The sequence below is a fragment of the Tyto alba genome, unplaced genomic scaffold (assembly GCF_018691265.1).
Source record: "Tyto alba isolate M040663 unplaced genomic scaffold, T.alba_DEE_v4.0 Super-Scaffold_2, whole genome shotgun sequence".
NCBI lineage: Eukaryota > Metazoa > Chordata > Aves > Strigiformes > Tytonidae > Tyto > Tyto alba.
The window spans coordinates 64,879,543-64,897,598 of NW_024881282.1; the positions used below are offsets into that span (position 1 = coordinate 64,879,543).

The window sequence follows — 18,056 nt, forward strand, 5'->3', positions numbered from 1 at the left end:
CAGACAAGTTTCCATGAAATCCAACTAACTTTAGCAAACAATTATAAAGACTAAAGGCCTCAAGGAAAATTGCTGGTGTGTTCTGTAAACATCTGGTTGCCATTTTCAATTACAAGGACCAACCCACTGAAGGAAGCAGTTTAGTTTTTTTGGAACAGAAATGGGACACTGGGGTTTTTGTTCTTTTTCATAGTGGAGAGTAAAGGAAATGTCAGGAATAGAGAGGTCACTAGATGCTCAGCTTTTATAAATACAAAAGTCTCTGAGAAAATTAAAGTAAATTGAAATCAGGTTCTGAAAGTGTAAACAACCCTGTGGAGGTAGGGTTAAATAAGCAGGATTAGAGATCCTGGCATACCAGCAGAAGCACAAGATCATTCTATCATAAGTAAGTTATTTAAAGTATTGTGCAAAATAATAATGGCAAGGCTAGCCACAGAACTATTTTGTGGGTTACCATACAAATACATGTATATCTTCAAATCTAGCAGATGTAATTTCTCTTCCAAAAATCATTTTGGTTAACTGTTGGTACAAATACACAGCTGATAGTATACAAAACTGGTTGGTTTCCTAATGCAAAATATTTGTTATGTAAGTCCTGGGCAAAGTTTTGACAAGTAAAACCTACATTTCAGAAGCATTCTTTTTGTATTTTGTTAAGCAAAGAGCTTCCCCAACAAGTTAAATAGGTAGAAATGTGATCCTCAGAGCATACTGAGTTACAAGCATACTTAATGTTTGTTAAGTTTGTTCTACTTCCTTAAAATGAAAGTTCATATAGTTTTATGAAGAAAATGTAAACCAGAAACATAAACAGTCTTGATCACTTTTTAATTTTGCTTTTAGCAATTAAGGCTGGCTGTTTGCCAACTAGTTGACAGTGGATGCCTAATCTCATGGCACAGACATCATTGGTTTCCATACAAGACAGATCAGTTTCTGACATACCCAAATAAATTCTGCTCTCTAATGTGATGCTGTGGTTTCTTGTTATAAAATTCTAAATGCATCGTATATTTTCTGAACAATATGTAGTCTGCTTCCTAATTATTAGCAGAATATATCAATGTTTTCTAGCAAAAGAGCACACAAACTATTTCTTTGTATCACTAAAATCATTGTAGAATTGTACAAAGCCTACAGTTTCAAATGCACTCTTCTCCTTGAGAAAGGGAAATTCTTTATTTGTTCATAACAAAAGTATAAGGACATTGAACTTTGTCAAGTTAAAACGAAAATACAACATTTAGTCATAAAGTGTCCAAACATACCTTTCTTTGAATTTTCTTTTTAGTCATATAAACAGAACATACAGTCCAGTAAAAAGTGGTATTTGCTGGGCTTACTTAGAACTTACAATAATTAAAATATTACACACTGATTACACAGTGAGCTAAAATTAAAACTTTGCTGGAATAAATTATGTCATGTTAATAGAATCTGGAAAACACCAGTGTCCAGGCAGATACACGTCGGCCAAAGGGAAGAAACAATGTACGAGTCCACTGAAATAAAATAAATAAAAGAAATTAAGGTGTAAGTATACAAGCTTTGTAATGTGTTAGTAACATGCAAATCCTGTAGAAGAGTTCGAGGCAATGTTTTGTAAATGTAGCCTGTGGGATAAAAAGTAACATCAAATAATTGTTTATTCAAGTATTTTTAAAATGCTTCCCTTTAAGAAATGAATTCTGGGTCTGGTAGGGTTCAAGCAGAGACTCTGGTTTATAAATTCATATATGTCTGTTCTAAAATGTCAGATGATTGTCTACTAATATAGGTGCTGGGAGACTGACAGTTAGTCTAGCCAGAAGCCTGTAGCAGTCCTGCCAGAGCAGTCTCTAAGAGATCCTTGCGTTAGTGTTGCCCAGTGTTTTGGCTGCTGGAAGCTGTGCACCCTTTTTGATGCACTCACTGGCTCCGAGTGCTGGTCCGCTGTGAGAAGTGTGGTGTCTTTCATCATTGTGCTCCCATTTTAGACAGAGGCATTATATGCCACTGAAACCAAACCAATTTTCAATTTTTAATGTTTTTTTTTTTTTTTTTTTTTTTTTTCCCTACTTTAGCTACCATGATTTTTATTGGTTCAGATAGCAAAAAGCTTATACACTGTGTGGGCCTTCATTGTAATTTGCAGCCAGCCCACTCCATTCCTAGGTTCAGATTCCAAGTTTCTCCAGCTGCATCCACTTTCAGCTGACAGCTATTTTGAATGCTGCATCCCAAAAATGCCCCAGACATCAAAAGTGCAGTAGCCACCCACAGGTTAGAACATGTTTCTGAAAATTTCACACACCATATTGTTGTTATACTGGCTTATTTTACATAAAATGGGAACATTTCCTTCAGGAGAGGAGTGATTATTCTACCTTTCTGATGTTCATTATACTCCCTCAAAGTTGATTTTTCAGTGTAATACTGAATATTCTTTTATTTAGCCCCTGAGGTTGTCCATTTGGAGGTAATTATAGTTTGCACAGATGTTGAAGAGAAAGGAAGCTTCTCTGACGTACTCAGAAATCAGAGCTAACTATCCATCAGTTTCAAGCTGTTCATGAGAGCTTCCAGATTTCTGAAAAAAATTATTTCAAACAAAAAACTTTCACTAAAAGTGACACCTGCTTTTTGATCAGAAAGGGAAAAGCCCACATATAATTAATTTCTATATTTTTTGGCAGGCATGTTTCCTTACAGAATATTTTTCACAACAGAAGGGCAAAATATGGGAGGGATTTGGATGAAAAAGTAACAAAGGAATAGGATTTGAGGAACCTTAACTGGTAGCAAGATTAAAGAAATATAGTCTTAATGTATTTCTTCAATGGTGCCTCACATAAGTAAAATATATTCAGACTTCAATAGAGGGAAGGACAGAAGAGCTGAGTGGTATGCATTTTGGAAAGTTTGAAACAAATTATTCAAGGCATAAAGTGTTTCTATAACAAGCTCATTGTGGTAATGACTTTGTTTCTGACATTTGTGGTAATGCTTTCCAAAATAAATATTTAGCTATAAAAAGGAGTTTCATTTTTAATTTATAGCAACTACTAAAAGTGTGTATGTACACAGAATATACTGGGTTTTCTTCTGCATTGTGTAAATGCGAGCTGAATCTGGCAGAACCACAGTTATTTTAGATCTGACAGTTAGAATACAGCTCAAGTGATCAGTTTTTTGAAAAAGGACTTTTAGTGTAAAATGGAAAAAGAAGACAAAACCATTTTTTCTTTACTTGGAAGAAAACCACAGTTTGCAACAATTCATTATTTCTTTTTTTTTTTTTTTTTAGAAGAGATGACAGGACCTAGCTATACGTGAATTAAGCATCTAAATACTTTCCTCCTCCCCTTCCTCCCCCCCCCTCCCCCCCCCCCCCCCCCCCCCCCCCCCAATCTGGCTTCAGCAACTCTCTCTCAAAAAAAAAAAAAAAAAAACAACAAAAAAACAAAAGAACTTCACTTCAGTTTTCATAGCCACACTGAGGCAAAGTATCACCGGAGCCTGTCTAGGAGTCAGTCTTCAACAAAATATAATTGAGGTAATTTTCTGTGAAGAGTAGGCTGAAGAAGGACTTTAAATATACAGTCTGGCACACGTTAACCCCATTTTCACTTGGAATGAAGTGCTACGGCTTTAGAAAAAAAGGTTAGAGGACCTTTGGGGAAAGCTCTAAGAATAGAAAGAAAGAATTATTCAGGAAAGTACTAGCACAGAAGGTAACTATAGACTAGTTAGGTTGCCCTCTTTGACAGGATGATGTGTGAGGTAGGAGAAAGCAGAAGGGTTTTTTTCTTCTCTACCCAGTTCTATGACACATCTGATTTACATCCCACACATTACAGTACACATTTCACATTTTTTGCAAATCTAACAATGTGGGTGCATCTGTTGACCTTCAAAAGTGAGAGTCTGACCCTAAGTTTCTTTAAAATATTTAGAGATAATTGTAACCTCTACTTTAGAGTCCACGTTTCTTGGATGCTCTACATGGTAGTCATGATGATGTCTGTATCACTGACTCACTACCCCATGTCATGCGAGGTGAGTAGAATTGAAAAGCAGCATGGCTTACTACACAGAAAACAGTATCTGTAGGGTACAGCTGGAAATCTCCCTTACATTAGCTATGACAATTATTGCATCACTCTTTTTTCTGGTTTTGCCTAACTCATAAATAAAATGGGTCAATTCCCTAGTCCTGAGGACAAGTGGTACAGTATGGCTCATGTCCACGTATCTAAACTCTTTTCCCTTGACTGAGGGTGGCCTGTTTTTCACTGAGTTTTAAGAACTGTCAGTGGCTTGAGCTGTCTCATGGGGCATTGCATGGCCACCCAGGGAGAAGAAAACAAACACAGTGGATGACTGTAGGTCAGTAGTTGAGCCTGTGTCCTGACACTATTTAGTTTAGCCATTGCCTCTATTCTCAAGCTTGTATTTTTCAGTATTCTGATTATTTCCTGCCTCTTGGCCTTTAAGGAATCTGACACATTAATTAGGGTTGGCATAGGATGCCCAAGTGCTGTAAATGCAGTGATCAGGGGCTGCCATTTGGACTTTAAAATATGTCTCTTTCTGGCATAGGTGGTCAAATAACATACTTTTAATATTGTACTTGTTATTCTAATTCATTGTAATTAGAATGAGACAGGACATTAAGACAAATAAACACATCTATTTCTTAGCTGCTTATCCTGAGGCTCTTCCATATCCATCGAAGGGAAGAGGCTGTTTTCTCAGCTCTAGCAAAGTTTCTGCCCTTTAAAGTCAATGATGAGTTTTCATTAGTGCCATCATTCAGAGGGCTTCTTGGGTTCCTCGTGTCCTGTTGCAAAGAGTGGGAGTGGTAGAAAGGTTGGGGTGAAGGGCTGGATGGAAAGTATACCCAAGTTGGCAGTTTGGTTTCTTTGGTCAGAACTCCTCCTCCCCAGGTGCTACTTTACCATTGAATCTTCTTTCCAGCCTTCAGCTTGTTCCATTTGTTGCATGCACCTCTCTAAACACACAGACTCTTCCTTGTAAGAGTAGCAGAATCAGCAGGCTTGGTAATAGCCAAGTGAGGAGGATGCCTCAGTATCTCTTGTTTTTGCTGTAGCTCCTGTGAACACACTCATCCAAGTTAGAGATTGCCACAGCTGGCAGACCGACTGAGGTGAGGCTGATGCAGATCCATGCCCCCGTGTCCAGCCAGCAGTGTTCCCCGTTCCCAGCCGGCACATACACACGCCTATACACCACATACGTACACACACACGGCTGGCCATGCAGATCACACCGCTCCGCTCCTGCAAACACGAATATCACCCATGGCCTCATCCACTCGCCAGTGCTCACACGTGTGCACGTACCCCTGCTCCAGCTGCTGCCCCGTCATGGACACATGGGCCTCCGAGCCCTGGTCCCCTCCAGGGGCCACACTTAGAGCCCCAGACACACACACACACACACACGCAAGAATGCCCTGCTGCCAGGAAAGAGTTGTCAATGGAGTTTAATAAGAAGACAAGATAGACTGCCCTGAGCAGGTACAGAACATGGCCAGCCAAGAGTAGCAGTCAGCCCATTCCTTAGAGATGTGAAGCCCTTTTTATCCCTTTATTCCTCTTTTTCCCATGCTTGTTCCTCTTCAAACCACCTTGATACCTCCTTTTCCCCACTTTTGGTTCCTCCACTGAACAGCCCATGACAAGCAATTGGGAAATGCTCTTACTATGCATGTCATAATGGGTCTCAAACCCTTAGGCAATGCACCCATCTCCTTTCCCCAGGTCCACAAGGTGCTTTGGGGCTCCCATTCACTCATCATGATTGGCACTGAGGCTAAGTTTCCCCTGGGACAGGTCAGGGGGGACCAGGGCAGGAGCTTATGGCTCTCTGACAGCATTACTGGGGCTCCCCCACCCAGTGTCAAGCCTCTCTGCCCCTTCACGTGTGTGTGCATGTACATAAGGGAGAAGAGTGTTTTGTGGGCAGACCCCTCTCCTGCCATGTCCCTGGGAGCAGCTGGAGTAGGGTGCTATTTGGGTTCCACCACCTCCTGAGATTCCTCTGGGCTCCATGTGGCACATCTGTAGATGAACCTTTTATCGCAGAACCAATCATCACAGCACTCTTACTCTGCTTATTCAGTAATGAAGATGTGGGTCTGAAAACTGTAACCTGTGTTCCTCTGAGTTTCTCACAATAAAATACCAGAGATTTGGGCCTCTTTTTTTTTTTTTTTTTTTTTTTATTTTTTTCCCTGCAAAAAATAATTGGAATTTTGGTAAAAGTTTCTGTCATAGAGTTTTTGAATCCTAATGATTTTTCATCAGTTGACTCTGTTGAGTTTTGATCTTACATCTCTGCATCCAGCCAAGAGGAATATCTCCTGTCCTCAGTGTGTTCTTCATTGCTGCATGTGTTTGTTTCCCTTCTTCTGCCACTCTGAGTGACAGAGGTATCTACCTCACATATTTAAACTGCTACTTTTCTTTCTGTTATCTGAAGCTTAAATAAAGTAACTTTGTAATAAACAGTGGGAAATCTTGAAGAACCTTCTGAATATCAGACCAGAGCGGGAATATATACACACAGGGAGCACGCAGTTAGGAACTCAAAAGCTGTGACATGCATTCTTTTCAACTTTGATTTGACTCACTCACTCATCATACGTCCTTCCACTTCATGACTGTCTGCTGCTTTTTCACATGACTTTGTCTCAGGGTGCATAGAACAGAGATACAAAGTTCTTTCCTGGATATCATCCCAAGAGTTATCAGTTAGAATAACAGGGATCGTGTAGCAGTGGGGGTTGTCCAAAGGCAGTTGTGTCAGGCAGAGTCTTCTTCCTTGGCACAGAGCAATGTGGAGCTGTTCTTCCATCTCTGCTGAGGCCTGGAGAGCCAAGCGCCCTCTTCCTCGTTACATGAAGCAATGTGGTTTTCCTCCCTCAGCGGGATGCATGTGTGAAAATCTGGTAATATTTTGATTTATTTTCTTTGATCCACGCATGGTGCACTGCCACCTCTCATGCTCAGCCCCAAACCTTGCTACCAGGACAGGGGCATTATTGCAAAATTTCCAGTGCTTGTGACATGGGGCATTTGGACAATAACTTCGTTAACTATAGAGTTGCCTTCCCCATGAGCTTCTTCACCCCAATCTGACCCCTACATGTCTCAACTGCATGACCCTCCTCTTCCCTACATGCACATCTCTTTCCAGTTTGCACCTGGTTCTTCATCCCAGTTCACTGTCAGTAACCTGTGTCTGGTATCTCTATCTGTTAGTTTCATTCTCCACCTTCACAGCAGGTAAGGAAGCTTCTACACAGATGGATTAGCTGAGCTTTGGCAGATCTGTGACAGGTAAGTGCTTTAACTAGGTGCAAAGTACTTCCATCCAAGAGAAGGTTAGGTCTCAGTCCCACAATTCCTTCTTGTGCAACTGAGAAACTTATCTAGCAGCTTTGACTGGTAGCTTACCTGGTATATGAAGTATGTATAAAGCAAGAATTCCATAATTTGAGAGCAACTAGGGATGTAAACCTTTTTAGCTTGCATACAAGTAGAGTATACCATATTGGATTACTAGATGCTTTTGGTTTCACTGAGGCTTGCTATGCAGAAAGTACCCATGTGTGGAGAGCCCACCGGAGTAATCTGAATATTCATTCAAAGCACTATGTGTAAGTACAGAAGTGGAATAGCAGGCTTCGGTGTTTGAATTGCCCTGATGTGTTGGCCATAGGGTCACGACTACATATTTTCCTTTTGTATGTTATTGAACTCTACTGTAGCTCAGAAAGTATTTTGACAGCATATTTTCATAGTTTGAGTTGACAGACTATGCCATGATAAAAACTATAGGTTGTTAGAGTTACAATCTGTAATACAACTCAGTGGAGAATTATTCTTAGCCTGACACTGTCTCTCACCAATAAACTAGGAACCACCTAATGCACCTGTATCACATACTGCAGTACTCTTCTCCCCATGTCAGACTAATATAATTTTTGAATGTACTTTAGTTACTTTTATTTCCAGTATTTTACTCATTCTTTGGTTGCACAGAAAAATATATGGATATAGTTTAATATTATTGTAACATTTTGTACATTACCTTGTGTTGTCTTACAGACAGTTATCTGCAAATTGAAAAACATCGCTTTAAAGCATTTGTTGCAGATCTGCAAATTCTTTTGTGGTTTTCTCTTATAGTAGGGTGATTTGTTGATTGAAGAAAGGATTGTTAATCTACTGCATGACTGAATGTGATATAAGTGGAGAAAGGATGGTCCTGTCTCTTCTCCATTCTTGTATTTATGCCCACAGCAGATTTCTTTTGCTTCTTTTAGAGAAAGTCACCTTCCTTGTATTATCAATTAATCCAGTAAGGAAGATGGTAACTGGTTGACTTGGTAGGTAGGTCCAAGGCAGTTTTAGAGTCTGAGACCAGGTGGAAAAAGAAAAATATCTTGCCAAATTTGAGAAGAGTTCTAGGAGAAGCAGGTAGCTCTTGGCTTCTTGGCTTGTTACACAAATTTATGTTCGTACTTCTAAAATTCTGCTTTGGATTGAAAAGAAAAGCAGGCTTGCAGCCTGGCCCTTCCTGATATAAGGAAACAGTAATAAACTAAACAGTAATAAAACTCTCTCTCTTTTTTTTTTTTTTTTCTTTTTCAGACAAGAGTGAAAGCATTATGCTTCCCCCTTTGTAGTTACACCTAACATCTCTCCACAATATTTTCAGAAGATATACAGAATAGTCAAACATTACCCTGTTTTTATGGGTGAGGCACTGCAATAGGACTTTGAATGACTATTTCACTCCCCAAACACCGAACTTGGATGTGACTGTGCATTAATTCTTGAACACGGGGCAATGTTTTTTGCTAAGCTGTTCAGGGACGGATGAGCTGTCCTTGGAATTAGACTGGTTCCACTTGATTCACGCCAGCCTCTCCCACAAAGAATGTTTCCCTTGGCACTTCAGATCCTCTTAGTTAGGGGGTAGCTGAGCCAAAATAAAACCCTAATCATCCTCAAAGGGGGTAAATAGTGACTGTCCTCAGGATTCCTGCAGCCTTTCCCTGGCAGCCATACAGCAACTGTTGAAAGTGTTTTGTGAATGAATTGACTGCATCCAACAATCTCAGCCTTATACATAGGGTGGGATGGGGTTTTTTTAGACTTAGAATACTACACTGCAGTTAATGTGCCAAAAGATTTCAGCCTAATTTTCCTAGTTAAGCACATGGTTATTGGACTGGACTACGCATTATGGGAGAGTACAGTCAATCTCAACGGGTAGCATGCAGCGTGCTGTGTGAAACAGTAAAAGATTTACACATGGACAAGTGAACTGCTGCTTTCCAGAATAATTCAGAAAATATAAAAAACCTTGCCATATTTTCCTACAGTATTTTCACTCAGCAGAGTGATCATTTCTTCATTGTTGTCGCAGTGAGTTCAAATTGGTGATAGCTCATGACTACCAAAAGCCATGCTAAAAGAAAAATTAAAATATTTCCAATAACTGCTTCTTTAAGGGGAAAAGTCTTGCACACCTAGGTATGAGACATTCTTTTAGGGAAGGCCCTACAAATGAAACAGTGATAGCAAAAAATTTGTAAAAGGCTGTATCATTAACAAAGAGAGAGCCTTCAGTACAAGAAGCGGCATTCTGATCTTTGCACAAATGAGACAGCCAAGCTGCCATAACCAGAAATAGGCTTCAAAGGATATTATTCCCTGGAGTGTTATCAGTGAAGCTCTGAACTTCAGAGGTGTAGAATTCCCACGTTCCCAAACCCTGTCACGCAGCCTGCCTGATGCTTCTGCCCTCTGAGATGCTGAGGGGCATAAAACCCAGCCCAGAGTCCAGAGTGAGGCAGTAGTTCTCCTTCAGACATCTGGTAGTTCTTCCACTCTAAAATGTTGGCTAGCAAACTGTTGGCTCCTATAAATTGACTGCATTGCAGGGATGAAGCCTGTTTTGTAAAACATTTTCCTTTGTATTGTTTAAAGTTGTATTTGTGCACAAGCAGCTACTTCCATAAATATGTGCCTCCTCACCAAGCTCAGTTCAATCTGTGCTCACTCTATTACCCGGTAGGAGCAGAGGAATTTGACTTTTATTTTTCCCTGTAAGACTATGAGGACTCATGATTCATGAAGCTAAAACTTACATTCATCATATATTTTTTTTTACATATAGGATTACAACATGCCAAAAGTACATCTGAATACAGTTTAATGTGTCAGTACATAAACAATATCTTTTTCTGAGAAAATCTTCTCTTTACATCCATGCAGCTCATAGGTGCCTGGGAATGTGTTAAAAACCATCATGTACAAATCTCAGGATTTCCCTTGGCAATGATTCTGTAGCCTCCTTAAAGTAACATGTTCCAGTACTTCATACTTGTGGTTAGAAATTTTTCTTTATATAATCTTTGCTGCAAATTAAAAAGTTTGCTTTGTATCCTGCCTCCAGTGATTAAAGAGGACAATTGGTTTTGGATGGGTAAAAATTTATTCTATGGTGTTGTGGTTTAACCCCAGCTGGCAACTAAGCACCACCCATCTGAGCTGCTCACTCACTCCCCTCCCCAGTGGGATGGGAGAGAGAATCAGAAGGATAAAAGTGAGAAAACTCCTGGGTTGAGATATAGACAATTTAATAGGTAAAGCAAAAACTGCATGCGCAAGCAAAGCAAACCAAGGAATTCATTCCCCACTTCCCACCAGCAGGCAGGTTCAGCCATCTCCAGGTCAGCTGGGATCCATCACGCATAACGGTGACTTGGGAAGACAAACACCACCACTCTGAACATCCCCCCTTCCTTCTTATTCCCCCATCTTTATATGCTGTGCATGATATCATATGTTATGGGATATTCCGTTGGTCAGTTGGGGTCAGCTGTGCCCACTGTGCCCCCGCCCAGCCTCCTGCCCACCCCAGCCCACTCGCTGCTTGTTGGAGTGAGACACAGAGAAGATGCTGACACTGTGGAAGCACTGCTCAACCATAGATAAAACATTGGTACGCTATAAACACTGTTTTGGTAACAATTTGAAAAGTCAGCACTGTGTGGGTTGCTAGAAAGAGGATTAACTCCATCCCAGTCAGACCCAGTACAAGATCTTCCAAAACCTATCTCCTTCTTGTAGCCCTCTACTGAAACCCTGTTTCCCAAAACTGAGAAGCAGTCTTACTGGTGAGGTATGACCCAACAGCAACTGCAGCAGCAGGATTACCCCCTATTCCTTGTGGGTAACATTCATAAACAGGTTGGTTACAAATCTTAATGTCTGCAGGGTTATGATGATAATGAAATAGACCCTATTATTTAGAATTCTGTGGGGAATTGACATGGAATAAATTCAAACTGCAGTTCTAAAGTGGAGGGTTTAACTCTTTCAGCACCAATAAATCTTTGCCCACAACTCAAAGGTTATTTGTATTTGTGGGGGTGGGGAGTGTGTTGCAGCAGTATTATATTGTTAATTCATATGCAGTTTATGAATCTGGTCTTTTCTGCAGTAGTGCTCTCTGGTCAATTGTATCTGTCCATCTGATTTCTCCTTCTGAATTATGGCACTTTGTATTGGGTTTGCATGACAAGGTTTTGGTAGTGGAGGGGCAACAGGGGTGGCTTCTGTGAGAAGCTGCTGGAAGCTTCCCTCATGTCCAATAGAGCCAATGCCAGCTGGCTCCAAAATGGACCTGCCACTGGCCAAGGCCAAGCCCAAGCCCATCAGCGAGGGTCATAGCAACTCTAGGATAAGATATTTAAAAAGGGGGAAAATACCTGCTGCACAACAACAGCTGTGAGAGAGAAGTGAGAATATGTGGGAGAAATAGCTCTGCAGTCACCAAGGTCAGTGAAGAAGGAGGGGGAGGAGGTGCTCCAGGCACTGGAGCAAATTCCCCTGCAGCCCATGGTGAAGACGATGGTGAGGCAGGCTGTGCCCCTGCAGCCCATGGAGGTCCATGGTGGAGCAGATATCCACCTGCAGCCTGTGGAGGACCCCAGGCCAGAGCAGGTGGATGTGAATGAAGGAGACGGTGACCCCATGGAAAGCCCACACTGGAGCAGTTTTGCTGGAAGGAATTGTGACCCCATGGGGGGACTCATGCAGGAGCAGCCTGCTCCTGAGGGACTGCACCCCATGGGAGGGACCCACACTGGAGCAGTTCATAAAGAACTACAGCCCATGGAAAGGACTCACATTGGAGAAATTTGTGGAGAACAGTCTTCCGTGGGAGGGACCCTACACTGGAGCTAGGGAAGAATGTGAGGAGCACTTCCCCTGATGAGGATGGAGCAGCAGAGACAACAAGTGATAACCTGACTGCAACCTCCATTCCCTGCTCCCTGAGCCGCAGGTGGGGAGGAGGTAGAGAAATTGGGAGTGATGTTGAGTCCTAGAAGGGAGAGGTGGAGGAAAGGTGTTTTTAAGATTTAGTTTTCTCTCTCATTATCCTACTCCGATTTGACTGATAAGAAATTAATTTTTCCCCAAGTCAAGTTTGTTTTTTCTATGATGCCAACTGGTGAATGATCTCTCCCTGTCCTTATCTTGACCCACAAGCTTTTCATTATATTTTCTCTTTCCTGTCCAGCTGAGGAGGGGGGTGATAGAATGGCTTTGGTGGGCATCTACCATCCAGCTAAGGTAAACCCATTACACACTCCTAACTTGTTTTGACTTTCCTCAGGTTGAAGTTGGATCATTTATTAAAATTATTTTGAATTCTGATCATATCTTCCAAAGTGTTTATACTTCCCCTCAACTTGGCGTCATTTGCTATTTTTAAAAACACTTGCTATTCCATCATTCAATTTGTTATTGAAAAATTTGAACAGAACTGAATATATGGTGTGGTATCCTTTGATGTTCTGCTCCAAAAAAAATCTATTTTGATAGCATAGACTTAATTTTTTCAAATAGTTTTGCACTCACCTTATAGATATGTTATGTGGAAACAGTGTCTAAATACTTACTACAGTTAAACTGTTTCATTGCTACTATTCCCTTTGTTCACTAAATCAATTACTCTGTGAGAAGAAATTGAACTAGTTTTACATTATATGTTCTTGACAAAAAAAAAACTGGCTGTTTCTTGTCATCTTCTTATCCTCTAGTGCTTGTAAATTGATTAATTTTAGATTGATAGTGAGAGTGAGTGCAAAATTGCAAATTGACCAGAAATTAACATAAAAATAAAGCCAACCAGACTTTTCATTTCCCAGAATGAATGAAGTACAGGAAGATGAGCATAAAAGATGAAAACTGTATTTGATTTTCAAAGTTCTTTCATTTAAAATTCAGGATGGGGACCTTTACACTGAAGAATGAAATGTCAAGCTATGGTATTGAGATGAAACTTACTTATTTGGTTAAATCAAATGCTATTTTTCTGTGTATACACGAGAGATTAAAAACTTCATGGAGCTGCATGCATCTCAGAGTTTTCCTGCAAAATCCATCCTGCGATGCTGTAGCTCATGAAGAGAATGTGATAATTTCAAAGGCTGGAATAAGATCACTTCATTTTAGAAATCATCTTCAGAAATTCTTGAAGTTCATCTATAAAATGTATATGCTGTAAGCTTAAAACCCCACTAAATACTAAAGTTGTTGTTTTGCTTCTGTTCATTTTGATGCATGATATCAGAATAAAAAAAACTCTCTGCAGAGTATTTTTATAGAAAAAGTTCAATGTTTTTATTGGTCTTTGCATTGCTGTTTCCACTGCTGCTAAAAAACATGTTTGTTTTTCTCCCTAGATTATTATCTTCTAAATTATTTTTCCACATTCACCATTTTAATTTTTTTCAAGTGACAAGTCAGAGTGAAAGACAATGAAAACAGTAGTATTTTGTTGAAAACTATAATTTATACATTATATCAATTTTCAGTTGAAACCTATTGCTCATTGATTGAAATAGCATGTACTTTGACTCATTCAGAATAAGAGTAATTAAAGGTGGTCACAGGAGATTGGAATCAAAAAGTGTGCTGTAATACTGATTCTTGGATTAGTAACTCAGGTTGATATTCTCAGGTAAACATGAGATATACATCTCAGGTACACAAACGCTTTTTACACTGCAAGACGAGCTTACAAAGACCGGAGGAGAGGATCCACCTGACAAAAAAGATGGATAAATACATCCATGGATACATGGATTACATGGGTAAATAAAAATATCATGCTGTCAGCATAAGCCGTATGCACATTAAAGTCACTTTGCATAATAAAATGTAATTCCGCAGATGAACATTCCTTGTGTAGGCAAGGCCTTAGTTAACAGACTGAACTAAAAAATTTTGGCGTGAATAGCTGCTCAGAGAGGGGATTAACATACAATTGCATATTCTTATCTTAAGTTACCACTCTTCTGCTTATCCAAATGCAAAATAATACAAAGCAGTAGAGCCGATCTCCATGAGGTGGGATATCATACTGTTTAACTGGTCTATTGATCCTGCATGATGAGCTCCATTGGTTTGCTGAATAAAGCAAACAAGATTTCCATAACTATAGACAAAGCCCTTCACATGGCAAAAGCTTGATGCAAATTGATAGTAGCTGAATTGTTCAGATATGAAGTATCCATTTTAACCTTCCACTTCAAATGTCCTATCAAATCCTGCTTCAGGTGTGAAGCCCAGGAAACCAGTAAAACAGTGTGTACATTGAAGATGGAATTCTTAATGCTTCTTCATTAAACATCTCTAAAACTATTTTGAAACATGAGTTTTTCCATGAAGATGACTTGTGTTATTGTTGTCACTTTTGTTCTTCCTTTCTCTATTATTATAGAATGTTTTAGCTCACATGCTGTCTCTTGCCTTACTTTAGAAATAATTTCTGTGAAAGGGATCTTCTGTGTTAAAATACAGTGCCTGGCAGTTTGGGATCCTTTGCTTGGGCCATTTGGTATTACTGGAATATTAATAACACTAGCAATTTTTTGCTGAGATATAGTTTTATAATTATTACATTTGCAGGAGGGAGACAGACTCATGGTCTCATGATCATAGATGTTCATTTTCCACAAAAAGTTAAGCTGTTAGAGGAATGACATGGGCAATTTCTGGGCTATATCTATTCACAGAGGAGTCTGTTCCAAACCTAAATAGCCATTATAACACATGCCTCATTTTTGTTTTCTAAGAACATTTTTTCAGGTGTAGTTGATAGGGAATATATTGGTACATTTGAATAGAAATCATAGTGCTCTGTCAGCCTGATTCTGAGAGACAGTGCTAGGTGTATGCTGTTTTTCTAATAGGAAGTCTCCTGTTTTCTATAAATAGACATGTTTCAGTTCTGATTGTTCTGTACTGAAATAACTGGCTAGATGTCTAATTACTCTAAATAGAAAACACAAATAATGGCAGGCATTCAACCCCTCCTGAAAAATTGTTCCTAGCAGTTGACTGTTCTACTTCCTGGGCACTGGCTCAGAAACATGCTCGAAACATGCTAGGTCTGAGGACCCTTTTTCCTTTTCTTCTTTTCTCTTTTGTACATTCATATCAATCGTTCTGCTGTGTCCTAAAGGCAAATGATACACAGTGCAGCGTATCCTTTAGAGTCAGGGATCAAATTCATCCCTGGACAGGATATGTAACAATAAACAAGGGAAGGAAATGAACTGCTTCTGAGAAATTAAGTTCCCTCCAGCTCCCTTTCAATTTGCACACAGCTAGGCATTGTGCTTTATATGTAATTATAATGATTTATTCAAAGGTGTTTACTAGTCAAAGACATTAACATCTTGCTTGTCTGATAATTACGTAGCTGGTGAGGTCATTGAGTAGGTTGTTAACACTGTCAATCTTTTGCACTAAAATGAAGTATTTGCTTGTATGTTTCTTTAATGTTTCATTTATTTGCTATCTGTGCCATTTTTATCTATCTGCAGTTTTTTGTTTCTTTCACAAAGGAGCCCATAGTGAATCTGTCTTGCCTAAATTTCACATGCCTTAATTATTTTTATACCACAGTACGGGTTGTCGGAATGTGAAACTGAAGAATTCTTTACAGTAATGGATGCAGTGTACCTGAAAATTAATCTCTTCAGCTTTGTCACACTACTTATAAAAAAGGTGGTAGTTACTTTCATAGTCCTGGACCCGTTCTGCACAATCAGTTTATTATGGTACTTAACGTAAATTGAGTGTTAAATCTCCTTAAGTGAAATCTTCACCCTGCTTGGCATTTGTGATTGTGATTGTGATAAGAAAAAATTACATCTTGGAAAGGGAAATCAGCCAAAATAAATATCTCTGTGAGCCATTAGTGGAACCAAATTTAGGGGGTAATCTAATAAAATTAAGAAGGTGTCACAGATGGATAGCACAAAATAGAATAAAATGCATGTAATCTTCCCAACCTTGGGGAAAAGAACTAACCAACCAGCCACTGATATACCTGTCCCGCAGAGAGATTTGATCTAATGGTGTACTCTGCTTCGGATGCTGTACAGCTTCTCTGGATGCCCTTTCCATCTGGAAGTTCTTTATTTCTAATTGTCATCCTATCACTGAAACGGTTTACCTTTAATTGAACATATTCATGGTGTCCTCAACAGAATTAGTGATTCTGTTAATCTTTTGAAAGATGCCACTATCTCTCACTAGTCCAAATGACAAAGGCTGTATACAGAAGAAAACAAAAAACCACTTGAGGGAGCTGACCAAGCTCCTTTGAAGCTACACTGGCATTTCTATACCACACCACATGCTGTGATATGGACAAACTCCAAGACCTATTTGTATCTTCTAAACAAATTAAAGCAGCACCATATTATTGAAATTTTTAATTTTTGAATGCTAAACAGGTTAAACACCAGGGGACTGGACATCAGTAGGCACGTAAAACAGGAGGTGTCAACTGTGACATACCTAAATATAGTTCCAAAGGTTGAACTGTAGTAGTGAATATATCTTCTTCCCTTCTTCCACCTGTAACTGTTCATGTACTTAGCATTCCAACAGTTTGCTATGTTTCAGGATTTGGCTTTAAGTATTTTTTGTTCAAATAGGAATTACATGATATTTTCTTTCTTAATATACTTATTTTCTTTCCTGATAGGTGGTGTAAGCCCTTGGGATCTTTTGATCTGCTTGTCTTCCAGAAAAAATGATGGTACTCGCTGCATTGAAATGGGAGACTTGCATCATCTAGAGTTATTCCAGAAGGTACAAAGTTATTGTGTTAGCCTTTGTATGAATGAGAAGACAGGGCCAGCCCAAATTTTCAGCATTCACTCATAAAAAGAAAAGTATCTAATGCTTCTTTTATACTGCAGCAGCATGGTTTAACAGCAATAAAATAGTTTTTTCAAATTTCCTATCTACTAAGGAGTACTTATCAGATACCAACATTTCATTCTTCTTTATATCACACACAGTGTTCAAAAGCAATTTAGCAATTTCTCATTTGGACATATGTTATTTTAGATGTAAGTATTTTAGTGCAAATACTGAGAATTGTTACAACTGTGTCAGGTTTTCCTTTTCTCTTCTTTAGCCTGAACTTTTGTGTTCTTGGCCATCATCAACCAACATGTCAGGCAGCAAAATCATCTACAGAAATCAAGGGAAATTTAAGCATTTAATCCCATTGGAAAAGATAATTCAGAAATGTAGAGAAACAACTAGTAAAAGCATAGAGTATTTCAGAATAATAGTATAGGCAGAAGATAAAGCTGGACTAATTTAGGTGTCATATCTAATATCACTATTGAATTTCATCTAATTTAAGCACCTCTCCAAACAGTGGCAGTGCTCCTACAATTGATAATGTGCGAGCTGGAGCAGTGTCCTCCTTCAGGGCCTTCATGGGAATTCCTTGCTCTGGCATTGCAATCTGCTTACAGTCCAAAGCATCAGTGGTGTCAATATTTATTGGTATTTTCAGGATTTTTTTTTTTCACTTGAGTGTGTTGTGGGCACAATTTACCTTACTTAGCTATGCAAATGTCTAAATATGCACCTGGCCTGTTGGTAAAAATATGTAAGTCACTTAAGCTGAGATCTTTCTTT

The 18,056-nt window shown here is 39.3% G+C and overlaps 1 protein-coding gene across 1 annotated transcript in view; it reads left to right on the forward strand.

Moving 5' to 3' along the window:
* The window catches only part of CPED1 (cadherin like and PC-esterase domain containing 1), a 153,846-nt gene that overhangs the window by 18,350 nt on the left and 117,440 nt on the right, over positions 1 to 18,056 (forward strand). Inside the window, exon 4 of the mRNA XM_033011526.2 lies at positions 17,104 to 17,210. Coding sequence (XP_032867417.2) covers positions 17,104 to 17,210 — 107 coding nt within the window. The remainder of the gene's footprint in view (positions 1 to 17,103; positions 17,211 to 18,056) is intronic.